The sequence below is a fragment of the Microcaecilia unicolor genome, chromosome 2 (assembly GCF_901765095.1).
Source record: "Microcaecilia unicolor chromosome 2, aMicUni1.1, whole genome shotgun sequence".
In the NCBI taxonomy this organism is placed as follows: Eukaryota; Metazoa; Chordata; class Amphibia; order Gymnophiona; family Siphonopidae; genus Microcaecilia; species Microcaecilia unicolor.
Window position 1 is genome coordinate 201581137 of NC_044032.1, and position 25560 is coordinate 201606696.

At 41.9% G+C, this 25560-nt stretch overlaps 1 protein-coding gene across 1 annotated transcript in view; it reads left to right on the forward strand.

Annotated features, from left to right (window-relative positions):
* The window catches only part of LOC115463266 (contactin-associated protein-like 4), a 1024538-nt gene that overhangs the window by 905803 nt on the left and 93175 nt on the right, over window positions 1–25560 (forward strand). The window contains 3 exon segments of the mRNA XM_030193620.1: window positions 1361–1381; window positions 1384–1516; window positions 10200–10327. Coding sequence (XP_030049480.1) covers window positions 1361–1381; window positions 1384–1516; window positions 10200–10327 — 282 coding nt within the window.

The following is a 25560-nucleotide window of genomic DNA, read 5'->3' on the forward strand; positions in this document are numbered from 1 at the left end:
CCACTGTACATTCAATACCACTGGATGCCGGTGGACTATCATATTAAGATTCTTTTTATTGGTTCAGAGACCACTTTACGGACAGGTGCCTTACCCGCTGGCCATTTTAATAAAGCCTTATGTACCTATAGGAATTTACATTCATTAGACAGCTGTAGTTTGGATGTGCCTGTTATAAAGGAAGCCCATCTGTCAAGAACCAGAAAGCGAGTATATAATATATATATATATATATATATATATATATATATATATATAGATATATATATATATATCTATATATATATGCAGCCCCTCCTTACCTCTCAACCCGCATCTCCCCTTACTTCCTACCCGTAACCTCCGCTCTCAAGACAAATCCCTCCTTTCAGTACCCTTCTCCACCACCACCGCCAACTCCAGGCTCCGCCCTTTCTGCCTCGTCTCACCCCATGCGTGAAACAAACTCCTTGAGCCCATACGCCAGGCCCCCTCCCTGCTCATCTTCAAATCATTGCTCAAAACCCACCTCTTCAATGTTGACTTCGGCACCTAACCACTACACCTCTACTCAGGAAATTTAGACTACCCCAAATTGACATTTCGTCCTTTAGATTGTTAGTTCATTTGAGCAGGGACCATCCTTCCTTGTTAATTTGTACAGCGCTGCATAACCCTAGTAGCGCTCTAGAAATGTTAAGTAGCAGTAGTATAAATCTATATATCAATATCTATCTATCTATCTATCTATCGATCTATCGATCGATAGATAGATATCTAGATCTCTCTCTCTCTCTCTTCATATATATATATATATGTGTGTGTGTGTGTGTGTGTGTGTATTTTGAGATTCTTTTTATTAGCTAAACTGAATTCAAAATGTAAGTGCTGGTGCTAAGAGTTCCATATAACTGGAGTTTGATTTACAAAAAATGCTGTAGATGGTGTCTTTCAATGAAGTAAAGCTTACTAATTAAGGGCCTCTTTTACCAAGCTGCACTAGTGATTCCCGCAATGCCGATGAAGCCCATATCTATAATCTCCATAGATCCTTGCATGATAGTATAAATTGTCACAGGCTTTAGTGTGGAAGCATCTTTTTTATGTACTGTTTTAACAGATATAATATAAATGGATTGCTGTAGAAAAATGATTCTAATATCATGCCTCAATGAATTAGGGATCACGGATTCTCTTTTCTTCAAATAAAAGCATGTGACAATCATTTAATCACCTGTAATGAAATATTAAAATTAAACATTGATCGCCTTGTTTTAGGATGTGTTTTGTAAATTAAAAATGTGTCACATTGAACATTATAATGGGAAACAAGAAGCATGTACTGAATAACTTATTATTTGTTGTTTTCCTCTTTTTCAAGATCAGACCCCACTCAGCTGGTGGTTGGGAGAACAAATGAAACACAGACATACTGGGGAGGCTCTGTACCCAGTATCCACAAATGTACTTGTGGCCTGCATTGGAACTGCATTGATAGCCAACAATTCTGCAACTGTGATGCAGACAGAAATGAATGGTGATTTTCTAGTTTTTACTTGTCAACCATATTTTGCACATAAGAAATGCTAAACATGTCACATTAGCAAGATATTTTTTTTCTTTCAGTTCTCAGAGCAATATAATTACGAACAATGTTGGACTAGATTTCACAGTGCTTTAGGCTCAAATCCTGCACATTACACTAATCTGTGTTAGGAGCAAATGGAGTCAGTGATGCTAAAACAGAGGGACTGAGTTTGAAGCACTGGCATGCTCTTTAACTATGTCTAGGATGCTTCAAAACATCCTAAGGGCACACTACGCCAGTCTGAGTTTCAGGATATTCATAATCAGCATGCCTCGGATAGATCTATATATTCTGGAGGCAGTATATGCAAATCTGTCTCTTGCAATTTCATTGTGGGAATCCTGAATAGTCAACTGACTAGCTATGCTATGAGGACTGAATTAAGAATCACTCCACTTACAGGAGGTCTGTGAGGTGTTTTGTTGTTGCTGTTGTTTTGGTTTTTTTTTTTTGTTCAGGATTGGGACTTACCTATTGGCTTGATGTCAAGGCTGAAAACATCTGTACTGCAGGTTTCTGATTCCTAGGGTACAGAGGCAATACTGCCAGCAAGCCACCTTTCACTCAGCGTTAGTCTATTGGGGAGGGAGCATTGAGCCACCAAAGCATGGCCTGATGTTTCTTGAGCTGCTGTGTAAAGGGGTCAGCACTGGCTCAGTAAATTTTAGAAATAGGGCCCTCCCCTAGCTGAATGTCTCTCTAGGTCTCCCCCCAACCTAGCAGTGGCCCTCACCATAAACCTCCACAAAGCCTGAACCTCAACCAACATAATATAAGAACATAAGAGTAGCCATACTGGGTTAGATCAATGATCCACCTAGCCCAGTATCCTGGTTCCAACAGTGGCCAAGCCAGGTCACAAGTACCTGGCAGAAATCCAAGCCTCCTCTCCCCCATCCTCCTGAAGGTCCCCTAGGACTACTGTAGATAAATCATTAGTGGTCATTGGTCTGGAATGGAGTGATTCCCCTTCTGTCCTGCCTTCACTATTGCTATAATTCAAAATGGCCACATGGTACTATACTGAAAGATGACCCCTAGTAGTAGTACCTCAAGACTACCACTAGGGGTCACTCGCATCATTTTGGATTATGGTGCCAGTGAGGGCAGGAGCAACTGGGCATTGCTCCTACCTACATCACTGATCACCAAAGATTTACCAGTGGTAGGTCCAGTGGGCCATCAGAAGGGTAGGGGAGGGGTTGGAGAGTTAAGGGTTTCAGGCTTTGGGGGGGTTAGTGGTAGGGACCCCTCCTAGAGGACTAGTTGGGTTGGGGAGGATGGTTTGCAGCCCACTTTTATGTGGGACGGTTTGTTGTTTGGGGTGCCCCAGAGAGGAAATCAGTTTTGAGGGAGGCACTGTTGCTAACATTTATTGATCCAGTGTAGGTGGGGGAGAGGTTGCTTTATGCTTTATGCTTTATGCTTTATAGCTTTAGTATTGTGAATTAGTACTATTTGTCATGTACCAAAGAGTCATGGTATAAAATATGCACCTGTTTGTTACTATTTATTTTGCGTTGTTTGAAAATTCTTACTAAAAGAAAAAAAAACAGTGGTACAAAATCATCTTGGCAGCTCGATGTTCCCTGCTCAATAGACTAATGCTGTATGCGAGGTGGCTGGCATGCAGCCTTGGTCTTTTACTCTAGAGATACTGCAGGTTGGTGATTCCTGTGGTAAATCAAGGTGATTGTTTATTATGACTTAGGTCATACCTCTCATCTCACCCCCTATTTCCCTCTTAAGTTGTACAAAAGCAGTTTGTGATCAAACTGTTGTATGAGTCTTAGCATCACACCATATGCAGCCTACCAAAATCTAAAACATAATAATAAATATGTAGTTTGTGTGATATTTTTAGAATGATATTGGAGAATGAACCACAACCTGGAAAAAAGAAAACCCAAGGATTTGGTCACAGATATGGATGATAAACCATAAGAAAACATAGTGTTGTGATGAAATCAACTCTGTATCTGTAGTCAACTTCTTGTTTCTTCCTGATTGATAGTTTTAGAAGATTGTGTCACCATCATGTATTGCCTAGGTCTTCACTTCCAGTCCTCAATGACCATCAACAGGCACATTTTCAGAATATCATTAATGAATATGCAATACTTCTTGTATTGAATGCACATCTCTCATGCATATTCATTGGTGGTATCTTGACAACCTGATCTGTTGACAGCTCTCAAGATCTAGTGTCTATGAATGATTAGCTCCTGGAATGTACCATAACGGCCCAATAATTTTGTTTTTGTATAAATGTGTATTAACAGCTGATCAAGTGACATCTTCAATTCAGAGTTATTTACTCAAGACAGTGGCATGGCAAAGTCTCTAAGGGGCCCCTTCATTGAAATGTCTTTTCAATCTGACTCAAATCCCATCTTTTTTTGCACATAACTGCCCTGCCGTGCCCTTTGAATTTTTTCTGTTCTCTTCTTCTTCCCAGAAACTCTGTTCTACCATCGCTCAAGATCTGTTCTGTGTTTATTCACCCATTACCACCCAAGCTTTTATATTTCAGTCTCTTTAACCATCAAAGTCTTTTCACTTCCATCCATCCTTTCCCTGATGTTGTAAGTCCTCCAGATGCTAAGATTCAATGCATCATTAGGGGATATGTGTCTATGTTCACCTTAGTTCAATACTTGATTAAATAACTATAAGTAAACTAACAATCCATGTCCATTCACCCAGAAAAGCCTAAAAATTGAAGTCTGCTAAAATGAATGTCCTAGTAGCATTTGTTTTCAGTCTTTCAATAAAAATTTGCAGTGAGAGAAAAAAGTTGAAAGGCCTAATATCTAGTATTACTAAGAATGCATTCAAACAGTTGTACCTTTTGACTGAATAATCAAATACATGTTTTTAGATCCATTGTGTGACTATAAATAATTCACCTTCAGGCATCCTAAAATAAAATGTCAAGGGAGAGCCATGATCCAAGATGGCAACTAGAGCAGACGTGACCTCTCAAAGCTCCTGAATACCTTAGTGGTTGATTGGAATTTTCCCGGTGTTAACACGGGTAAAAGGAAAGGGAAATGAAGGATACAAACCTCCTCGAGCCCTGTGGAGACCCTAACTATCCATCAAACTACCCTGGAAAATTTCGGAATTCGGAGGCAAGGAGAGCCGGTGTCTGCTTCAACGGAATCCGCGACTTCGGAAGTGGACCGTAGCATTGAGGGAGTTTCTCTTAGTCCTCCCTCTTGCACAGCACCTCCAATATTGGGTAGTGGATGTATGCCGACGAGGACGCAGTACGCAGGGGCGCCCAACAGGGGTTCGGCTTCTGCCACTGATAGAGGAGGACCTGTGGCTGCACAAACCCTGAGAGGAGATACTTCAGAGGTGAACCAGGCGTTTCCACTTGCTTCCCCTCCCAGCCAGGGTTCTAGTCCCAGAAGCAATGGAGAAGTGATGAGACCAGCTGTGGTAACATTAGAACTTTTATGGGATGCGATCCAGGGACTAAATTCTTCTCTCTTTCAGGTATCTAACACCTTTAAAGAGGAAATTGTGGAAGTGAAACCATCTTTTCAAACTTTGTTTGATAATGTTGATAACTACTCTCAGAGAGTTTTTCCTCATTGGCTATTAAGGACAGAGATTCACAAGCTCGTAAGTTGGAGTACTTGGAGAACCAAGGAAGGAAAAACAATTTGAGGTTCTTAACCTCATATGAACTTGACCGAATTTCTAGAAAATTATTTGGAACTGATAACGGATCTGACTACCTTTCTAGTGACATTTGCATTAGAACCAGACAAAAATAATGTTTTTTGAATTTATATTCGCCATATGAATGCAGAGTTTTTGGGAGCAAAAATTAAAATTTTTCATGGCCTAGCCAGGGAAACACAAAAAAGAAGAACAGAATTCTTGGCTTTAAAACCTAGAGTTCTTAATTTAGGTGGTACATTTATGTTAAAATTCCCCTGCAGGTGTTTAATTTCGTTTAACTCAAATAATTATTTTTTTTAATCCAAAAAAACTGCTGGAGTATATTAATTCTAAGGAGGGAGTTACAGATACCTAGGTTGCATCTAATAATTGAACTCACTGTATATCAGCTGCAAACATTTGGCTCTCTACTGCTTTATTGATATAATATTTTTTTGTATTTCTTTATTTCTTAGTACTTGGATCTAAAATTGTGGACAAAGTGGAAATAATTATTATTGCAATTTATTATTTTTCTTGTTAATGAAGTTGTGATATTGCTTAAACATTTATGTAAATATATAAATGTAAAATAAAATATATTGAAACAAAATGTCAAGGCAATGTCTCTCAAGAATCTTTTCATCCTCTTTCTGGGACAATTGCATACTTTGTGGAGCACACGAAAACATCAATTTTCAAAATCTTTTAACTAAGTAAATTGTGATTAACTCTGAATAAACTGGCTGTCTTAAAATGTTATTTCTTCAATCTAAAGAGAAACCAATTTTCATAGTGTGTATACTTTTAGCTGGACTGCATGATGGTGTTCAGATTAGGGAAGAAAAGGGAAACATATACTGGGTTTTCAAAAATATTTATAGGACCTGATATTCAGCCGGCAGCAATCAGTGTTTTGCTAACCACTGTTGGCATTAAACTCTAAAATACAATGCTGGGCCATGGTTGGGCACCACCATTGAATTTCTGAGTTTCCGGAGCCAGCTAACGCATAGCCGATTACTAAGCCATACAAGAAGCATGCTAGCATTTTTAGCACACACTAAGCATTAGTTCATGTTAACCATGTAGATGCCCATTATATTCCTATGGGCATCTACACTGTTAACACGTGCTAATTTTTAGCACGTGCTGAAAGTGCTAGTGCACTTTAGTAAACATGGCCTTAAATGTGATATTATCACACACCAAGGCCACCTTTTTCTGAATCGGGTAAAAGGCTTTCTTCTGTGAAGTGGAAGGAAAATGGTCATGCGCTAAGCAAAGGCATTGGCATGCAACAATTTCCTGGGGGAGCCCTTACTACCTCCTACTTAAGGAGGCGGTAAGGGCTCCGGCAGTAGCCCAGTGGTGCTGCCCAATTACCACCAGGCATGTCCCCAGTGCTAGAAAATACAAAACTATTTTCTAGCACCAGAAATGGAATGCAGTGGGAGCTGGCACTACCACCGGTCTCCCCTGGGATCCCAGCAGTAGATTCGAATCACTCTGCGGCAAACCAGAGGTAGGCCCTCCATGCATTTGGTAAAAGAACTCTAAAGATAGGAGTGATTTTTATGCGGTCCAATTTATGAGGTTAACCTGGCCAGTCAAGTGCTGAATATTGACACTTAACTGGCCAAGTGCTGACTCTGCTGCCTCTGTTATGACCCCAAAATAGCTGGTTTTCATTTCAGCACTAACCAGTTATTTTCAGTGGCACTAACCAGTTAATGGCCACTGAAAATTAGCGGTTAGGTCCAAACAGGTATTTTAACCTGTCAGGAGCTGTTTCTGGCCAGTTAAATCACTTTGAATATTGACCCCATATTATTTTTCTTTGAAATTCCTCTATGCATAACTGAGGTGTACAGGACTAACATTTTTATTCTGTTTAATTTTCCAATCTCATAAGTTATTTTCTTTTTTTTTTTTGCTTTGTTTTTAATTTTTATTTCAGGGGCAATGCATTTAATAGTGTACAGTATTTGCAGTGTCCAGGAGCACAGAACATCATGCCATAAAGCTCTGAAATTGGCTTGGCAGCAGCATTCCCGAGCCTGAACTAACACCTAGTACATGCTCAGTTTTTGTGAGAAATGAACATGCTAGTTGCTGGCTCAAGCTCAGGAGTGCTGCTGTCTAGCCGACTGCAGAGCTTGGCAGCATGGTGTTCTGGGCTACTGGACACCTGCGGAGGACTAGAGGAGGTCTTCAGCTGGCACAGCATGGAGATCTCTGCCAGATTAGGGATTTATATTATGAGTTGGGAGGCAGGGGATAGGGAGAGGTGGAGAGGATGTTTTGTGCCCACCCATTCTGCCTGTACGCCCAAGATCTGCTACCTGATTATGCTACTCGTGTAGTGGTGGTGATGGTGGTGGTGGTAGGTGGGAGGGCGGGGGGAGGAGGTAGAGAAATAAACCCCTTTATAGAAAAAGCTGTTCCAGCAGCTGAATTATACATACACTGATTCACTATAACAAAGTGATTAAGGAATTAAACTTTTCAAATTGATTTCCAATCTGATCTCCTTTCCTGATCAGACACTCAGAGAGCTCACACACAGATGCAACCTGAGGAATGACACTTAGAAATATGTCAGCTTCCTTGGTCTCTTGGGACCAGTCTTATAGTATGAGTCACAAGGGTCTGGGATCTCACATCTAATTTTTGAGGACTGACCCTGCACTGAAGGGAAAATTACACTATTAAATGCCTCCTTCCTGCGACCATGTGAGCTAAGCTGCTGAGTTAGGGCCTCCAGGAGCGTGGAAACCGGTACGAAGCAAATTTAAATTACCTCCCAGCTGCCTTTTGCTGCCCCCTGAATCTCAGTGCTGTGCGTGCCTGCCTAGTTTGCCTAATGAAAGAGCTGGCCCTGTAAACCCCACTTTAATACATTAACAAGCATTTCAGAAGCTCTATTTCCATGGAAGATTCTTTGGTGGTTTTGATACCTTTCTCAGGGGTACTTTTACCAAGCTGTGGTAAATAGGGCCCTGCGATAGCGGCGGGGGCCCTTTATGCCATGCGCTGCAGCCCTTTTTATAGCAGAGGGTTAAAAGGCCAAAAAATGGCATGGCTATGCAATAAGATTTAACTTACCAAATGGCCATGTTGGGGCGGGGGACACTTAATTCCACCCATTGAGGTGGTGTTAAGGGCTCCCGTGCTAACCCACTGGTAACCAGCTACCGTGTGGCACTGCCCAATTACCGCCAGGTTAGTGCTGCACTTGAAAGTAGCTAGCCATTTTCCATAGCACAGCAAATGGCGTACACTGGGGCTGGAACTACCACCGGCACTCTGTAAAAGGACCCTAAATGAGCAACCAATAATGGTGCATTGTATGCCACTGTTCTTACTGCCTGCCGCCTCTACAGTGCCTTGGAGTGTCCATACTACTGCTTGTTTCACTTTCATTCTCTCTCACTGTCTTAGGCTGTTCATTGCACTGTTGCTGCTGCTTTGTCTCTCTATGGGTGCCACAGGCTGCTCTCAGTGCCTTAGATTCTTTCTGCCACTATTGTTGCTGTTTACTTTTCTCTTAGGGGCTCTTTAAGTGATGGTAAGCACTAATGTGTGCTTACCACACGCTAAAAAGGCACTACCAAAGGACATGCTCAGGCATCTCACAGTAGTTCTGGGATCTGTGTGCGTCAATCCTGTGCTAAAAAATATACCATTTTTGGAGGTGGAGAGTTGGCGTGCCCTGTGCTAATCGGGTAAACCAAACGAGGAGAGACTTGCCGACCTTGGAGGAAAGGAGAAACAGGGGTGACATGATACAGACGTTCTATTATTTGAAAGGTATTAATCCGCAAACAAACCTTTTCCGAAGATGGGAAGGCAGTAGAGCTAGAGGACATGAATTGAGGTTGAAGGGCTTTCACGTTAACTTCAGAAATTTTAGTACAAGAACAGTGCTGGGCAGACTTCTACGGTCGGTGCCCTGAAAATGGCAAGGACAAATCAAACTCGGGTATACATATAAAGTATTGCATACCATGTATAATGAGTTCATCTTGTTGGGCAGACTGGATGGACCGTACAGGTCTTTATCTGCCATCATTTACTATGTTACTATGTAAATTGTCGTGCACTGACTAATTAGCATGGGGTTAGGGCAGGAGCCCTTACTTCCTAGTAAATAGGTGGTGATAAGTGCTCACCACACACAAACGGTCACATGTTAATTGGAAAATTATCACATGGCCATGAATAGAAAAGTAGAAATTGCAGCCATTTTACTGCTGATTAAAAGTGGCCTCAGCACATGGGGAAACCCACATGCTAAAAATAGCACAGGCCACTTGTTAGCATGACTTAATAAAAAGACCCCTTAGTTTGTCGGGTCTTCCTGCTACTGATGGTCATGCTTTGTCCTACTCCTAGTGTATTGACAACTTCAAGTCACCACCATTTTGTCTCTCTGTGCTGTGAGGTGTTCTTGCCACTGTTTGGCCACTTTGTCCTTCTCACTATCTTATGAGGTGTTCTTTTATACCTAATTTATTTACCACCTTTCATAATCAACATCAGAGAGGTTAAGAATAAAATAAATTAAAACATACCATCCATATGGTTTGGCCAGTTTGCTCCTCTCATGTTGCTATGGGGTGTTCATGCTGGTGTCACTTTGCTCCACTCTTGGTTCCTTGTGGTGCTCATCTCTGCTGAGGATTCCAGACTGCATGTTTTATGAAACTGGAAAACAAAGTCCCAGTGCTAGAGTGAAAAATTGTTTCCCGCACCGGCTTCACTGAAAAATTAACAAACAGATGAAATAAGTGAAACACCTTGAAAAGTTAAATGAATTAAATGACAGACAGCAAACAAAATGAAATAAAACAATGCATGTTTTTCTCTATGAAGTCCCTATTTAATATCTTTTTTTTAATTAATCTGAGCAATTTATGAGATTTCTTTGTGCCTGTGTGTGCTCTTTTTTCAGGTCTAATGATACAGGATTTCTCTCTTATAAGGAACATTTACCAGTGACACAGATTGTTATCACAGATACAGACAGACCCAACTCAGAAGCATCATACAAACTGGGTCCTTTGCTTTGTTGGGGTGATAGTAAGTACACTAACAGAAACAACTATCTTGAAATGATTTAAGAACTATCTTCTTAAATCATTTCATCTGAAATTTTATTTGTTAAATTCAGCTCAATCTTCAAAAGGCCTTGTATGTTTACTGGCAGCTGGTAGATGTATAAGTCGCCTGGCTGGTGATTTTCAATGGCATGGTACAGATTTTGGCATGGTACAGATTTTGCACAGTGTTACAATCTTAGCTGTGGAGTCCTTTTACTAAGGTGAACCAAAAAATGGCCTGCGCTGGTGTAGACACATTTATTGGACGCGCGCAGGTCCATTTTTCGGCACGCCTGCAAAAAAGGCCTTTTTTTATTTGGCCAAAAATGGACATGTGGCAAAATAAAAATTGGCGTATGTCCATTTTGGACCTGAGATCTTACCACCATCCATTGACCACAGGAGCCCTTACCGCCACCTCAATGGGTGGCGGTAAGTGCTCCTCACCGCATGGCCACGCAATAAGAGTTATCTTGCTGCATGGCCAATTTTTTTTTTGAGGGAGGGATTTTTACATGCTGCAGTAAAAATGGCCCTGGCGCACAGGTAAAATAGCCCCCTCCACTACCGCAGGGCCCTTTTCCCCGCAGCTTAGTAAAAGGAGCTCCTAAGTTAACGTTATCTAGATAGCACATACTAATGTGAAAATATTAGCTAGATAATGTTTCCATGCACATTCCCTGCCCATGACATTTTTTCACCCAAAAAATATATTAAAATAATAAAGAGCATATACTTCTTATTGGATCTGAGATTTTGAAAGGTGTTTGCAGAAAGAATTGTGCTTTATCTCTCTAGCATTCAAAACCACTTGGGAAGAAAGAGTCTTGGAAGTTATCTCCCTAATTAGCTGCTGTTGTACCTGTAGGTTTTCAAAATTTATGCATATATCCCCAAATTCTGTATAGGTTACCCAAGTTTGGGTGTGGATCATGCACACACGCATAAAGTAATTGGCTAAATTGGTGATGAAAATCAATAATTAGCCTTAACAAGTGCTAATTGGCACTAATTATTGGTTATGCACATATATGCTCTGCACCCCTATCCTATAACCTGCACATATAATTCATTTCACACAAAATTCCAAAGGGGGTGTGGTCAAGGGATGGACATGGATAGGTCACGATGCTGGATTTATGTGCAGAGTTATAGAATACTGACTGTAGTTAGGCATGAACATTTACACCAGTTTTTAGCAGACATAAATGTTTGTGCCTAAAGTTAGGCAGAAAAATTAATTAAGCTAGTATTCTATAAAAATAGCTCCTCATGGAATTGCCTTTATAGAATTTGCACTTACCCTAGAATTCTGTATATGGCGCCTTAATTTACGTGTGGAAATTGAAGCGTTTTCTATGACAATGAGCATAACTTAATTGGAAAACTACCTAATCAGCACTGTCTGGCTGATCCATCTGTTCTGGGAGACCCTCGCTGGTGTTTCTTTCCTGTTGCCCCGAGACAGTGCTGGCTCTTCCCTCTGAGTAACGTCACTCAGTGTTTCAGGGTGAAGAAGGGCACAGGAGTACTGAAGGCACAACATGCTGGAGAAACAGAGTGCCTCATTTGGTGCACCGACAAAGGACCGCAACTAAGGAACTTCTTAGGATTCTCCTGTGGGCGGATTTGGGGGGAGGGGGGCTTTGAGGGGAGTATAAGGATTTGGGAATATTTTTTGAGGGGGAGGGAAGGGAGAAGATGTTATGTCTGTCATTGCATTGGTAATGAGGAGGAGGAAATAATGGCCTTTGGTGGCTCTCCCGGGGTGATAAATGCATTATATCCAGTTAAGGTTTTATCTGGGAGGGAGATGGGTGAGTGTTTTCTTAAAATAGTAATGGTGAATGCAAGATCTATGAGAAATAAGGTGAGTGTGATTTTTGATTTGATTGTGACTGAGAAATTGGTGCTCCTTTTACCAAGCTGTGGCAAAAGGGGACCTGCGCTGGCATTAGCATGTGTTTTTGACGTGCGCCGAAGCCCCCTTTTACCACAGTGGGTAAAAGATAGGTCTTTTTTTTTAATTTGTAGAAGCAGTTTATTATAAAGCCAGGGTTTTTTTTTTTGGGGGGGGGGGGGGAAATAGCTGTATGGTAAGTGAAGCACTTGCCCTGCGGCCACTCTGGGGGGAGCCCTTACCGTCACCCATTCAGGTGGCAGTAAGAGCTCCCATGTTAACTGATTACCACTGGGTACACACCGGTGCTACAAAAATCAAAATCAAAATATTTTTGTAGCATTGAATATGATGCGCACGGGGGTGGGCACAACCACCAGGCTGCTGCTGTAGCCTGGCAGTACTTCCTTTTTAGCGAGTGGTAAGCCGCTTTGTAAAAGGGGCCCTCGATGTGTTAGTAATAACAGAGCTCTGGCTATTGCAGTCAGATATGGTAGTGGTGCAGCAATGTATTCTGGGTGGGTATAAGTGGATAAATTCAGAAGAGAGGAGGGATGGCGGTATTGTGCTTTTTTAAAGGCTAAGTTGGATTTTAGGAAGTTGAAGACAGTGGTGGTAGGAGGTGGGGGTGAAATGTTTAATGTTAAAGAGTAAGATTTTATTTATGTGTGTTTTTTATTGCCCACCAGGAGTGTTGGATATGGACTGTACTATGATATTGGAATTTTTAGCAAATTTGCCATTGGACTTAGAAAGGGTTTGTGTTTTGGAGATTTTAATATTCCTTTGGACCCATTGTCATCACAGTTTTTAATAAAAGACCATGTGTTATTTGAGATAATGGCAACTTGTTCTTTGGAAAAAATTGTAAAGGTTGCTACCCATAAAACAGGAAATGTGCTTGATTTGAATTTTTTTGTCACAATCTTTACTAGATAATATGCTGTGTAGACACTGAAGTGGGTTGGCCAGATCATTCTGTGATAAATTTTTAGATTGGGTTAGATATTAGTTCTTGGAAAAAGAAGTATCATGGGTTTTCCTTTAAGACTTAGTCATCTTTTGATGTGATTTTAAGGAGCAGTGGATTCCAAGAATCTATGATGGTTATGAGTCTGTAAATGAACAGCCTCCTGTTTTTACTTTCACTACTTAAACTGGCATGGTACAGCATTCAGGACACTGAGGATGAAGTTACAGCAAGCAGAGCAAATGTGGAGGCATACTTGAGATGTGAATGATTGTGAGACATAATTTGAAATTGGTGAGATATATCTCTGTATGTGATAATGAGTGAAATGCAGTGACGTTCCTAGGGGCGCTGACACCCAAGGCGGATCGCCGATGCGCCCCACTCCCCGGGTGCAGCACCCCCCCCATGCAGCGCAACCTCCCCCGGCAAAAGGACACCACCCCACCCCAGCGAAAGAACCCCCTCACCCCCGGGTGCACACCGCTGGGGGGGGGGTGCCACGCGCCGGTCAGCGTCATTCGTATCCATGCTCCCTCTGCCCCGAACAGGTTACTTCCTGTTCTGGGGCAGAGGGAGCATGGAAACGAACGACGCTGACCTGCGCGCGGCACCCCCCCAGCGGCGTGCACCTGGGGCGGACCCGCCCCCCCCCTACCCCCCCTTGGTACGCCACTGGTGAAATGTATATTTTAGGGACAGGATTAAAATTGCTGTTTATCGACGCAAGGAGTTATTTGAGATAGTGAAATACTTGTGTTATGGGAATGGGAGGGATATTGTTTCAGCAGGTCCCAGTACAGAGGAGTTTGCTTGTAATTTGTTGAATAAGGATGAAATGTTGGCAGGGAAGTGGGGACTGTGTTAGATCTTGTTAATGTATCTGATGGTTTGATACCTAATCGCCTGTGTACAGAATTTCAGGTGGTTGGTGTTTCTGTTGTGTGCAGCTTGAAGCCCACAAAATCAGTGGTTGATCCACCTTCTTCTCTGATTTTGAGACAGCTTGCACAATATGTTGCTTCATCTCTATGTTTTGTTGTGAATTTTTCCCTGCACTTATGGATTTTCCCTACTGCCTTGAAATTAGCTACTGTAAAACCTTTGTTGAAAGTTGCTTCATTGGATCTGGAAGAGCTGTGTAATTATAGGCCAATATTGGTTCTTCCAATGTTAGGTAAAGTGATTGAGAAGGTAGTATTGCAGCAGATGGAAGAGTGTGATGATCATGCCCAGGGGTTGGATCCATTTCAGTATGGGTTTAGCAAGGGCATAGTGTGGAGGTTCTTTTAGTGTCAACTGTAAATGATATTCGTAGAGGAATGGATGAGAAGGTATATTGCCTTTTGTCATGGATACCTCCTTGTCCTTTGACACTACAAATGTGACGTTGTTAGCTAAATTGTTCCATTTGGGGGTGCAGGGAATAGTGTATATGTGGTTTAAATATTATTTAAATAGGAAGAATAATGCAGGTGCATGTGAAGGATCAAGTGTCTTCAGTATATCCAATTATCATGGGGATTCCACAGGGGTCTACTCTTTCAACACTAACATCTACTTGTCATCTTTGGGAGCAGTATTTGGTAAATTTAATATTAGCTACAGAATGTATGCAGATGATATTCAGTTTTTTACCCTGTTACTTCAGCGGAGGGAATGGATGTGTGGATAGTAGATTGTATGGCAGAAATCAGTTGTTGGATGCAGGAAAATAAGTTATTATTAAATGTTGCAAAGACTGAAGTTGTGGTGATAGTTGTCTAACAATGTTGTCAGCTTTTGAGAGTTGTGTTCTAGATGGGAATGTTGGTCCTATGAGGAAACACATGAAAAGTCTTGGGGTAATTTTAGCTGATAGTTTATCCTTTAAGGAGCAAGTTAGTCAGACAGTTAATTTGGCATTATATAATTTCTGGATTGTGTTGAAACTGAAAAAATTGGATTACTGCAACACTTTATATTTAGGGTTGGTTAAAACACGATGTAGGGTGTTGCAAGTAATCCAAAATGCTACTGCGCAATTAATCATGGGGCTTCAAAATTTGAACATGTAACACCAATGTTGAAGAGTCTTTATTGGTTACCAGTACAGTATCGTATTCAGCTCACAGTGCTGATTCTGGTTTATCAAGTATTGTATGCGGTAGCTCTTCAGTATTTGGGTCAAGAAATACAGTTATATGTTCTACCCCATAATTTAAGATCTGACAATGAGAGACATCTTGTGGTACCAGCTCTTAATACAATTCATTGAGCTGATACTTCAGCATGTGCTTTTTCTGTAACAGGTCCATTACTATGGAAGAAGCTTCCAGGGCATCTTAGATTTTGTTCAACTTTGCAACAGTTTAAGAAGATTTAAAAAAAAAACAACAACAACAACACATATTTCTGCAGGGTTTTCCTTCTATGTAAATGATTTTTTGGGAATGATAAGTGGATAAAACTGGTAAAAGATAGAAAGCAGAGAGTACATAAGTACATAAGTAGTGCCATACTGGGAAAGACCAAAGGTCCATCTAGCCCAGCATCCTGTCACCGACAGTGGCCAATCCAGGTCAAGGGCACCTGGCACGCTCCCCAAACGTAAAAACATTCCAGACAAGTTATACCTAAAAATGCGGAATTTTTCTAAGTCCATTTAATAGCGGTCTATGGACTTGTCCTTTAGGAATCTATCTAACCCCTTTTTAAACTCCGTCAAGCTAACCGCCCGTACCACGTTCTCCGGCAACGAATTCCAGAGTCTAATTACACGTTGGGTGAAGAAAAATTTTCTCCGATTCGTTTTAAATTTACCACACTGTAGCTTCACTCATGCCCTCTAGTCCTAGTATTTTTGGATAGCGTGAACAGTCGCTTCACATCCACCCGATCCATTCCACTCATTATTTTATACACTTCTATCATATCTCCCCTCAGCCGTCTCTTCTCCAAGCTGAAAAGCCCTAGCCTTCTCAGCCTCTCTTCATAGGAAAGTCGTCCCATCCCCACTATCATTTTCGTCGCCCTTCGCTGTACCTTTCCAATTCTACTATATCTTTTTTGAGATACGGAGACCAGTACTGAACACAATACTCCAGGTGCGGTCGCACCATGGAGCGATACAACGGCATTATAACATCCGCACACCTGGACTCCATACCCTTCTTAATAACACCCAACATTCTATTCGCTTTCCTAGCCGCAGCAGCACACTGAGCAGAAGGTTTCAGCGTATCATCGACGACGACACCCAGATCCCTTTCTTGATCCGTAACTCCTAACGCGGAACCTTGCAAGACGTAGCTATAATTCGGGTTCCTCTTACCCACATGCATCACTTTGCACTTGTCAACATTGAACTTCATCTGCTACTTGCACGCCCATTCTCCCAGTCTCGCAAGGTCCTCCTGTAATCGTTCACATTCCTCCTGCGACTTGACGACCCTGAATAATTTTGTGTCATCGGCGAATTTAATTACCTCACTAGTTATTCCCATCTCTAGGTCATTTATAAATACATTAAAAAGCAACGGACCCAGCACAGACCCCTGCGGGACCCCACTAACTACCCTCCTCCACTGAGAATACTGGCCACGCAATCCTACTCTCTGCTTCCTATCTTTCAACCAGTTCTTAATCCATAATAATACCCTACCTCAGTGGAGAAGGGTTGATAGTGGGGTTCCTCAGGGGTATGTGCTGGGACCGCTGATTTTTAACATATTTTTAAATGATCTAGATATGGGAATAACTAGATAGGTAATTAAATTTGCTGATGAACCAAAGAGGGGCATAATCGAACAGATCTGGCCATCTATAAGGGCGGCCATCTCTAACGCCTGCCCCGTCAAGCGGCGTACCTGACTGTATTATCAAAACAAGATGGCCGGCCATCTTTCGTTTCGATAATACGGTCAGGGCCGGCCAAATCTCAACATTTGGCCTGCCTTTAGAGATCACCGGTGTTAGAGATGGCAGCCATTGTTTTTTGCCGATAATGGAAACTAATGGTGGCCATCTCAAACCCAGCCAAATCCAAGGTATTTGGTCATGGGAGGAGCCAGCATTTGTAGTGCATTGGTCCCCCCTCACATGCCAGGACACCAACCGGGCAACATAGGGGGCACTGCAGTGGACTTCACAAATTGATCCCAGGTACATAGCTCTCTTACCTTGTGTAATGAGCCCCCTAAAACCCACTCCCCACAACTGTACACCACTACCATAGCCATTACGGGTGAAGGGAGGCACCTAGATGTGGGTACAGTAGGTTTGTGGTGGGTTTTGGAGGGCTCCCATTTACCACCACAAGTGTAACAGGTGGGGGGATGGGCCTGGGTCCGCATGCCTGAAGTGCACTGCAGTACCCACTAAAAACTGCTCCAGGGACCTGCATAGTGCTGTGATGGAGCTGGTTATGACATTTGAGGCTGGCATAAAGGCTGGCAAAAAATGTATTTACATTTTTTGGGGGGGTGGGAGGGGTTGGTGACCACTGGTGGTCATCTGGTCAGTTTGGGCACCTTTTCAAGGCTTGGTCGTGAACAAAAAAGGACCAAGTAAAGTCAGCCAAATGCTTGTCAGAGCCGACCTTCTTTTTTCCTTTATCGGCTGAGGCTGGCCATCTGTTAACCACGCCCCCGTCCTGCCTTTGGTACACTTCCGACACACCCCCTTTAACTTTGGCTGGCCCTGCAACAGAAAGCAGTTGAAGTCGGCCAAAATCGGCCTTCGATTACACAGATTTGGCCAGCCTTAGGAGAAGGCCAGCCATCTCCCGATTTGTGTCGGAAGATGGCCGGCCTTATCCTTCAAAAATAAGCAGGAAAGTTACTCAAAGTTGTTAAATCACAACAGAATTGTGAACAATCGCAAGAGGACCTTACAAGACTAGGAGACTGGGCATATAAATGGCAGGTGACATTTAATGTGAGCAAGTGCAAAGTGATGCATGTGGAAAAGAGGAACCTGAATTATCGCTATGTAATGCAATGTTCCACGTTAAGGAGTCACCAACCAGGAAAGGGACCTAGGTGTCATCGTTGATGATATGTTGAGATCCTTTGCTCAATGTGCAGCGGCAGTGAATAAAGCAAATAGAATGTTAGTTATAATTAGGAAAGGTATGGAAAACAAAAATGAGAATGTTATAATCACTCCATGGTGCGACCGCACCTTGAATATTGTGTGCAATTCTGGTCACCACATCTCAAAAAAGTTATAGTGGAATTAGAAAAGGTACAGAGAAGGGCGATGGAAATGATAAAGGGGATGAAATAACTTCCCTATGAGGAAAGGCTGAAGTGGCTAGGGCTCTTCAGCTTGGAGAAGTTGGCTGAAGAGAGATCGGATAGAGGTATATAAAATAATGAGTAGAGTGGAATGGGTAGAAATGAATCACTTGTTTACTCTTTCCAAAAATACTTGGACTAGGGGCACGCAATGAAGCTATAAGTAATCAATTTAAAACAAATTGGAGAAAATATTTCTTCACTCAACAGGTAAGTTAATCTCTGGAATTCGTTGTCAGAGAAAGTGGTAAAATAAAAGCAGTTAGGTTAGCGGGATTTAAAAAAGTTTGGATATCTTTCTAAAAGAAAAGTCCATAAGCCATTATTAGGATGGACTTGAGAAAATCTACTGCTTATTTCTGAGATAAGCAGCATAAAATGTATTGTACTGTTTTGAGATCTTGCCAGGTACTTGTGACCTGGATTGGCCATTGTTGGAAACAGGATACTGGGCTTGATGGACCTTTGGTCTGTCCCAGTATGGCTGTGATTGGGAAAGGCAGAGAGTACTGACACCAGATTTTTTAATGATATGTATTATTTCTGTTTTATGTTTTTATTGACGCATGTATGTTTATGATTTTTATAAACTGTGTTTAGTGGTAAATGGGGTTAAAGTTTTAAAAATAAATACAGTTTATTTATCAGGCAGTTCAGATTTGGAGTGCTCTTCTTCCTACATTGAAAATGTTACCTTCTTATTTGAACTTTCAAAAGGAGTTAATACATATTTATTTAGGAAACAATTATGGATACATATCTGTTCTTTTTCTTTTATATTGTACTGTAGTAAAAAATCCAGCAAAAATTAATACATAATAGTTTGAGAAGGGATATCAATTTTGTTTTCCTGAAAGCCCATTTACTGCCAAATCTTTTGGTCTGGCGTATTACTGAAACGTGCCGTGATTCCACAACTTTGCTCCTGTTCAAGATGGTTTATGGCTAAATTAGATTTGTGATGGGAAGATGTCTTGTTTCCTGCTCTCTTTGAAGCTTTAGAAAATAGAGACGATGCTAGAATATCATATTTTTGGACAGTGAGAGCACAAGGATAACAAAGGCAGAGTGATTTAAAAAAGATTCAGGAAGAATCTTGAGGGAGCTATGGAAATCAATATCAATAAAAGCATGTAGGAGAATTTATATACTTTTTGAAAGATAAATGTTTTTGAAAGTTCTGAATTTGAACAAATGAATGAGACTGCCAGCCTCTCTTCTCATGATTTCAACAAATGCAATGAGACATGCTCTGAATTTGCCCTACATTGTGGAAAAATGTGCATGTAATCCACTGGTTTGAGTAACAGAACAGCACAAATACTGCAGTAAATACTTATCTCTCAGTAGTGGTTTGGAGCACAAGTTAAAAATGGATATCGATGGGCTCATGAGCGTGGTTTGAGTACTCAGCAGAGAGATTATCATTTTGTTTTGCTTCTGCAAACTGTCAGAGGCTAAATTATGTTATTTCACTTCAAGTTGGATATTCTCATATGGGTCATATTCTTTATTTCTTTTAACAGATATAATTCTAAGCCCTATAATTGCTCCCTGGGACACTGCTCTGCATTGAGTAAAAGATATGTTTTCTTCACTGTTTTATCACATTTTCTGTTCTATTAGAAGACCAAAAACTGAACGATTTAAAATTCCTGCTGTTCCAATGATATATCTACTGCCAGATACTAGCTTTTAACTACCCTATGCTATACTAACAGTAGTTCAAACATTTATTTTGAAAAATAAAATCAGTTTTGTGACAATTTACTAAATCACATAGCACTGCCAGTAGTCTTTCTCATATTGATTTAATAGTGATGTTGCTGTTTCTTGTATTCTTCATATCCTAATCCCAGGTTACTGTTCCTGTTTGATTACATATTCACCTGTGCTGTGATAGTTGTTACAACTTTGTAATGGCAAGTCAAATGTTGACATGAATTTCTGTCAGAATTTCTTGAGACTTATCTGGTCAATATTCAAAATGGTTTACTGGCCAGAAACAGCCGCTGACCAGTTAAATAGCTTGTTCAGGGCTATCCACTAATTTCAATAGCACTTAAGTGGTTAGTGCCTAAGGGGGGGCCCTTTTACAAAAGCGTCAGTAAGCCCAACATGGGCTACTGTGCGCCAATTAGGAGCTACTGCTGGCCCAATGCAGGTCCTGGTGGTAGTTCCAGTCCCAGCATGTATCATTTGCTGTGCTGGGGAAAATAGGGCTTGATATTTTGCACGGCAGTTACCCAGCGGTAATCGGGCAGCGCCACGTGCTACCCGGTTACCGCCGAGCTAGCACGGGAGCTCTTACCCGCCACCTCCATGTGTTATGGTAAGTGCTCTCCCTCACTGGCCATGTGGTAAGGTCATCTTAACTCATGGATATGCATTTTTGCAGCCTTTTTATCTGCTGTGGCAAATAGGGCCTCAGTGCGTGGCCAAAACAGCCGCTGCCACTACTGCATGGCCCTTTTTACCGCAGCTGGTAAAAAGGACCCTAAGTGAAAGCCAGTTATTTTGGGGGCATTCCAGGGTTGAGTCAGCACTTGAATGGTTGCCAATATTCAGCACTTAACCAGCCATGGTAATTGCCATAAATGGGACCGTAAAAAAAACAGTTCTATCTTTATGCAGCAGCCCATGGCTGGTAAGTTCTCAATGCTGACTTACCGTTCACTAAAAGAGAAGTACCACAGGGCTACCACAACAGCCCATTGGTAGGTTCCCACCCCCAGCATATGCAATTCCTATGCTACAAAAAATAATTGTATTTTTGTAGCGCCGGTGTGTACCTGACGGCAGTGGTGTTCCTAGGGGGGGGGGGTGCGGTCCGCCCTGGGTGCATGCTGCTGGGGGGGGGGGGGGGTGCCGCACGTGCCTGTCCTTCGTTCGTTCCATGCTTCTTCTCTGCCCCGGAACAGGTTACTTCCTGTTCTGGGGGCAGAGAAGAAGCATGGAACGAACGGAGGACATGCGCGCGCGGCACCCCCCCCCCCCCAGAGGCATGCACCCGGGGGGGTTCTTTTGCGGGGGGTGTCCTTTCACTGGGGGGGGGGGTCGCGCTGCATCCGGGGGAGCGCTGCACCCGGGGGGTGGGGTGCATCGGCGAACCGCCCCAGGTGTCAGCCCCCTAGGAACGCCACTGCCTGAACGGTAATCGGGCAGTGCCATGCATTGCCTAGTTACTGCCGGGGTAGTGCGGGGAGCCCTTACCGCCACCTCAATGGGTGGCGGTAAATGTCTACCCAAAATGAGCCTGTGGCAAGTGCTTCACTTGCCGCATGTCCATTTCTTAAAAAAAAAAACCTGCCTCTTACCCACTGCGGTAAAAAGGGGCCTCAGCATCAAAAATACGCACTGACACCAACGCAGACCCATTTGTGTCACAGCTTCATAAAAGGTCCTCTTTACCCCGCTATGTGCTGGCCACCATATAACTGGATATTCAATCCTGAATCCCGGACATGGCCAGGCATTGAATATCTGGGAAAAAAGCTGGCGCGGTCAGCAAAATACTCAACACCGTTGCCTGAATATTTACCCCAGTAGGATTTTTCAGCATTTAGTAGTAATTTCACATATTTATTTTAGACTTGTTATCTATATGAAGTTCAAAATGCATGTCAATCAACAAATAAACTTGTACAGAAAAGCTGCCTGTAGGTGACTTGTATAACCTGCAAGACTGTGACAATACTTAAAAGGAAATTGATGCTAACGTTAGCCTTTTCCAGCAATAGTCCACAATATAAAAGATCCAATACCATTAAAGGAGGAAAAAATAGGAAAATCCTGAAAAGGAAAAAGAAAGAAACACAGTTACTCCACATATTGTTAACATTTTTATATCTACCACAAGCATTTTGCATCATAAAACATTCTTAATCCCAAAAGCATACTGATGAAAAATGCATTACGTACTCTTCTATGTTCATTCAATCATCCAATCATTTAGACGCTCTCATTCCTTCTCTCTCCAAAATTTCCTCATAAGCTTTTTTTTTTATATATAGATGCTTGCTGGCACTTCTGAAAGATTACATAATCCTGTTCATCTTGTATATATTTCAAGTAAATAAATGTTGCCATACTAGGACAGACAAAGGTCCATCAAACCCAGCATCCTGTTTCCAACAGTGGCCAATCTAGGTCACAAATACCTGGCAAGATCCCCAAAAAAGTATAAAACATTTTATACTGCTTATCCCAGAAATATAATTTTACAGGAAGATGTCAACCTAATGTCCTCAACCGATAGGATCTGCTCTCCCTGGTGATCTTAACTTTTGTACTGCATATAATAAGAATCCATAAATGACTTTAGATATTTCAGACGTGTGTGTGTGTGGTGTGTGTGTGTGTGTGTGTGTGTGTGTGCGCATGCCATTATCTTGAATATCAATGTACAAACTTTAAAAATTATTCTTGGACCTCCCGGGAACAAATAGAGAGTTATAGCGTGGGGGGTAACATAAGTGAGTCCGCCACGTAAATTGGCATATTATATTCTGCTTAACTCTAAGGGCCCCTTTACCAAGCATTGGTAAAATGAGCCCTGCAGTGATGTTGGTGCGCGGGTTTGCTACCCAGTAAAGTGCATTTCCAGCTGAGAAAGGCAATGAAGCACTTAACACCTTGTGGTCAATTTCCTAGGGGATCCTTACGGTCTCTTTATGGTGGGGCGGCACTAACCACAGGTAGTGGCTGAATTGGCTTGGTCAAGCCTAGCATGGGCCTTAGTGCGGCTTTGTAAAAGGGTCCTAAGGTTGCCAGATTGTTTGATATTGAAAGACACGATACCTGTGTATGGCAAATAGGGTGGGATCATTCCTGCCCTCATGTGACTGTTTCCTAAATATTCACTTAAATACTCAATTTCTTCATATCTTAGAGTTTATTCTTTCAGTTTCTTATTCAAAAAATAGTTAGCACCAAATGCAAGAAAAAGACTTAGGCTAGTATTTATGCCCACAGAGATAATTAATTATGCACTGAAAAAGCCAAATCAGCTGATAAAAAAAATTCCCAGCTGACAAAATGCACATGGCAACACATATTTCTGCACCTGAGTTCCAGGACATTTTAAATTATCACTACATTCGATCAGACAATCAATATTTCCAACCAGATTCTCTCGCCTGATTTAAACCTCAGCATCTCTCTCCCTCTTCTCATTTTCTGGTTCATCTGTCTGTTTATTTGTTTGCTCTGGGGGCCCTTTTACTAAGGCTCACCTAAAAGTGGCCTGCGCTGATGTAGACGGGTGTTTGGGAAGCGTGCAGGTCCAATTGTTTAAGTGCACCTGGAAAAAAGGCATTTTTTTGTGGCCAAAAAATAATGTGCGGCAAAATTAAAACAAGCGTGTGTCCAGTTTCAAGCCTGAGACCTTACTGCCACCCACTGACTTAGCGGTAAGGTCTCAGCGCTACTAACGGGAGGTAAGTAGCCAGCACACGTAAAACTGCCAATTACCACTAGGTAAGCGCCATGCGGTAGAAAATATTTTCTACCATGTGTTTGGGCGAGCGTCAAAATGGAATTACCAACCTGGTACGCAGTAGCTGAGAAGTAGTTCCAATCTGATACATGTTTGGACGCACGTTGGCACCTACATGCCTTAGTAAAAGGGCCCCCAACTTTGGTATACACCTCCTTTTATCTTTCTATTTCAGCTCTGTCTTTTTCCTTAGTCATCATTTAAATGTTGTTCATTTTTCCTATATCTTTCTAACCCTTTTGCTCCTCTCTCTTTCTCTTCCAAGTTCCAGCTGAAGTTGCAGCCACAAATAACTGGAAGGCCAGATATCTGTCAGACCACAGAAGTAAAGGGGAAGGGGAAGACATTGAATAAAGGGAATCCTCATACTGTGGTAATACAAAGAGTCTGTGGGGGTGAGGGATTTACAGGATCCATCTGCATAAAAGGCTGTGGAGCAACAAGAAATCCTAGGCCTACAAGCCTCCTTCCCATCTGTCTTAACTCTTGCAGGTTGCAATGGAAGCAGTGTCTTATAAATAAGTGTAAGGTCTGTGCTCTCAGCATGTGCTAGTGGATCTTGCCTCTCAAGCTGATTACTTCTTGTAAAAGAATCGGCAGGGGTAGGGCCAACACAAACTTTTGTGAGCATGTTTTGAGAAGTCAGGCCCTGAACATAGTGTTTCCCAAACTTTTTTTTTGTTTCATGCGCTGGGTTCATTTTATTATGGCACACTATCATCATGCCTGGTCCCCCTCCTTTCAATCGCACCCAGCATAATCGTCATTTCTCCTCCCCATCCCCCTTCCAGGCATAATGGAGGAGATTTTATATATGGAGCCTAAAAAAATCTGTGCTGAAATCAGTGCCAACTACGCGTATTTTATAATTGGCACCTACATTTAGGCGCCGATTATAGAATATGCTTGGTTGATATTTCAGTGCCTAAATCTAAGCACATCCATTTACACCAACAAAAATGTGGTGTAATCCCAGTGTGTAGATCTATGCGCACTGGGCCATATTCTATAACTAGGTGTGTAAATTTCAGAGCACCCACAAAACACCGATTTCCCTGCCTATAACCATGCTCCTTTTGCCTGCGTGCATTAAAAGTTCGGCACACGTCATTACAGAATACGCTTAGTGAGCCGTGTGCCTACATTCTAATCAGTGCCAATTAGTGCTCAATATTGCTTCTTAAGTGCTGTTATCAATGCTCCTTAGCTTATTAAATTATGTGCATTGTTATAGAATCCACACTGATTTCAGCACGGATCTCTAGGTGCGCTATATAGATCTGGGGGGATATCCTTCCCTCCCCCTTCCTTTGCCTCTCCCCAAACCTACCTGGCATAATCACCATCACTTCACCACTTGACATTTTTGTGGATTACTCTGGTATTATTGCTTTACTGTGTTGGTAATCCTGCACCCATTTTTTCTTTAGTTAACCCTTCATGTAGTCCATAAATATCGTATCAAAGGAGTGAAATAATTCACAACAAAATTCAAAATGTAACTCCACTAATTCCAGTGTGCCTTGTTCTAATACTGGCCCTTTATCAGTTAAATATCATATTATAT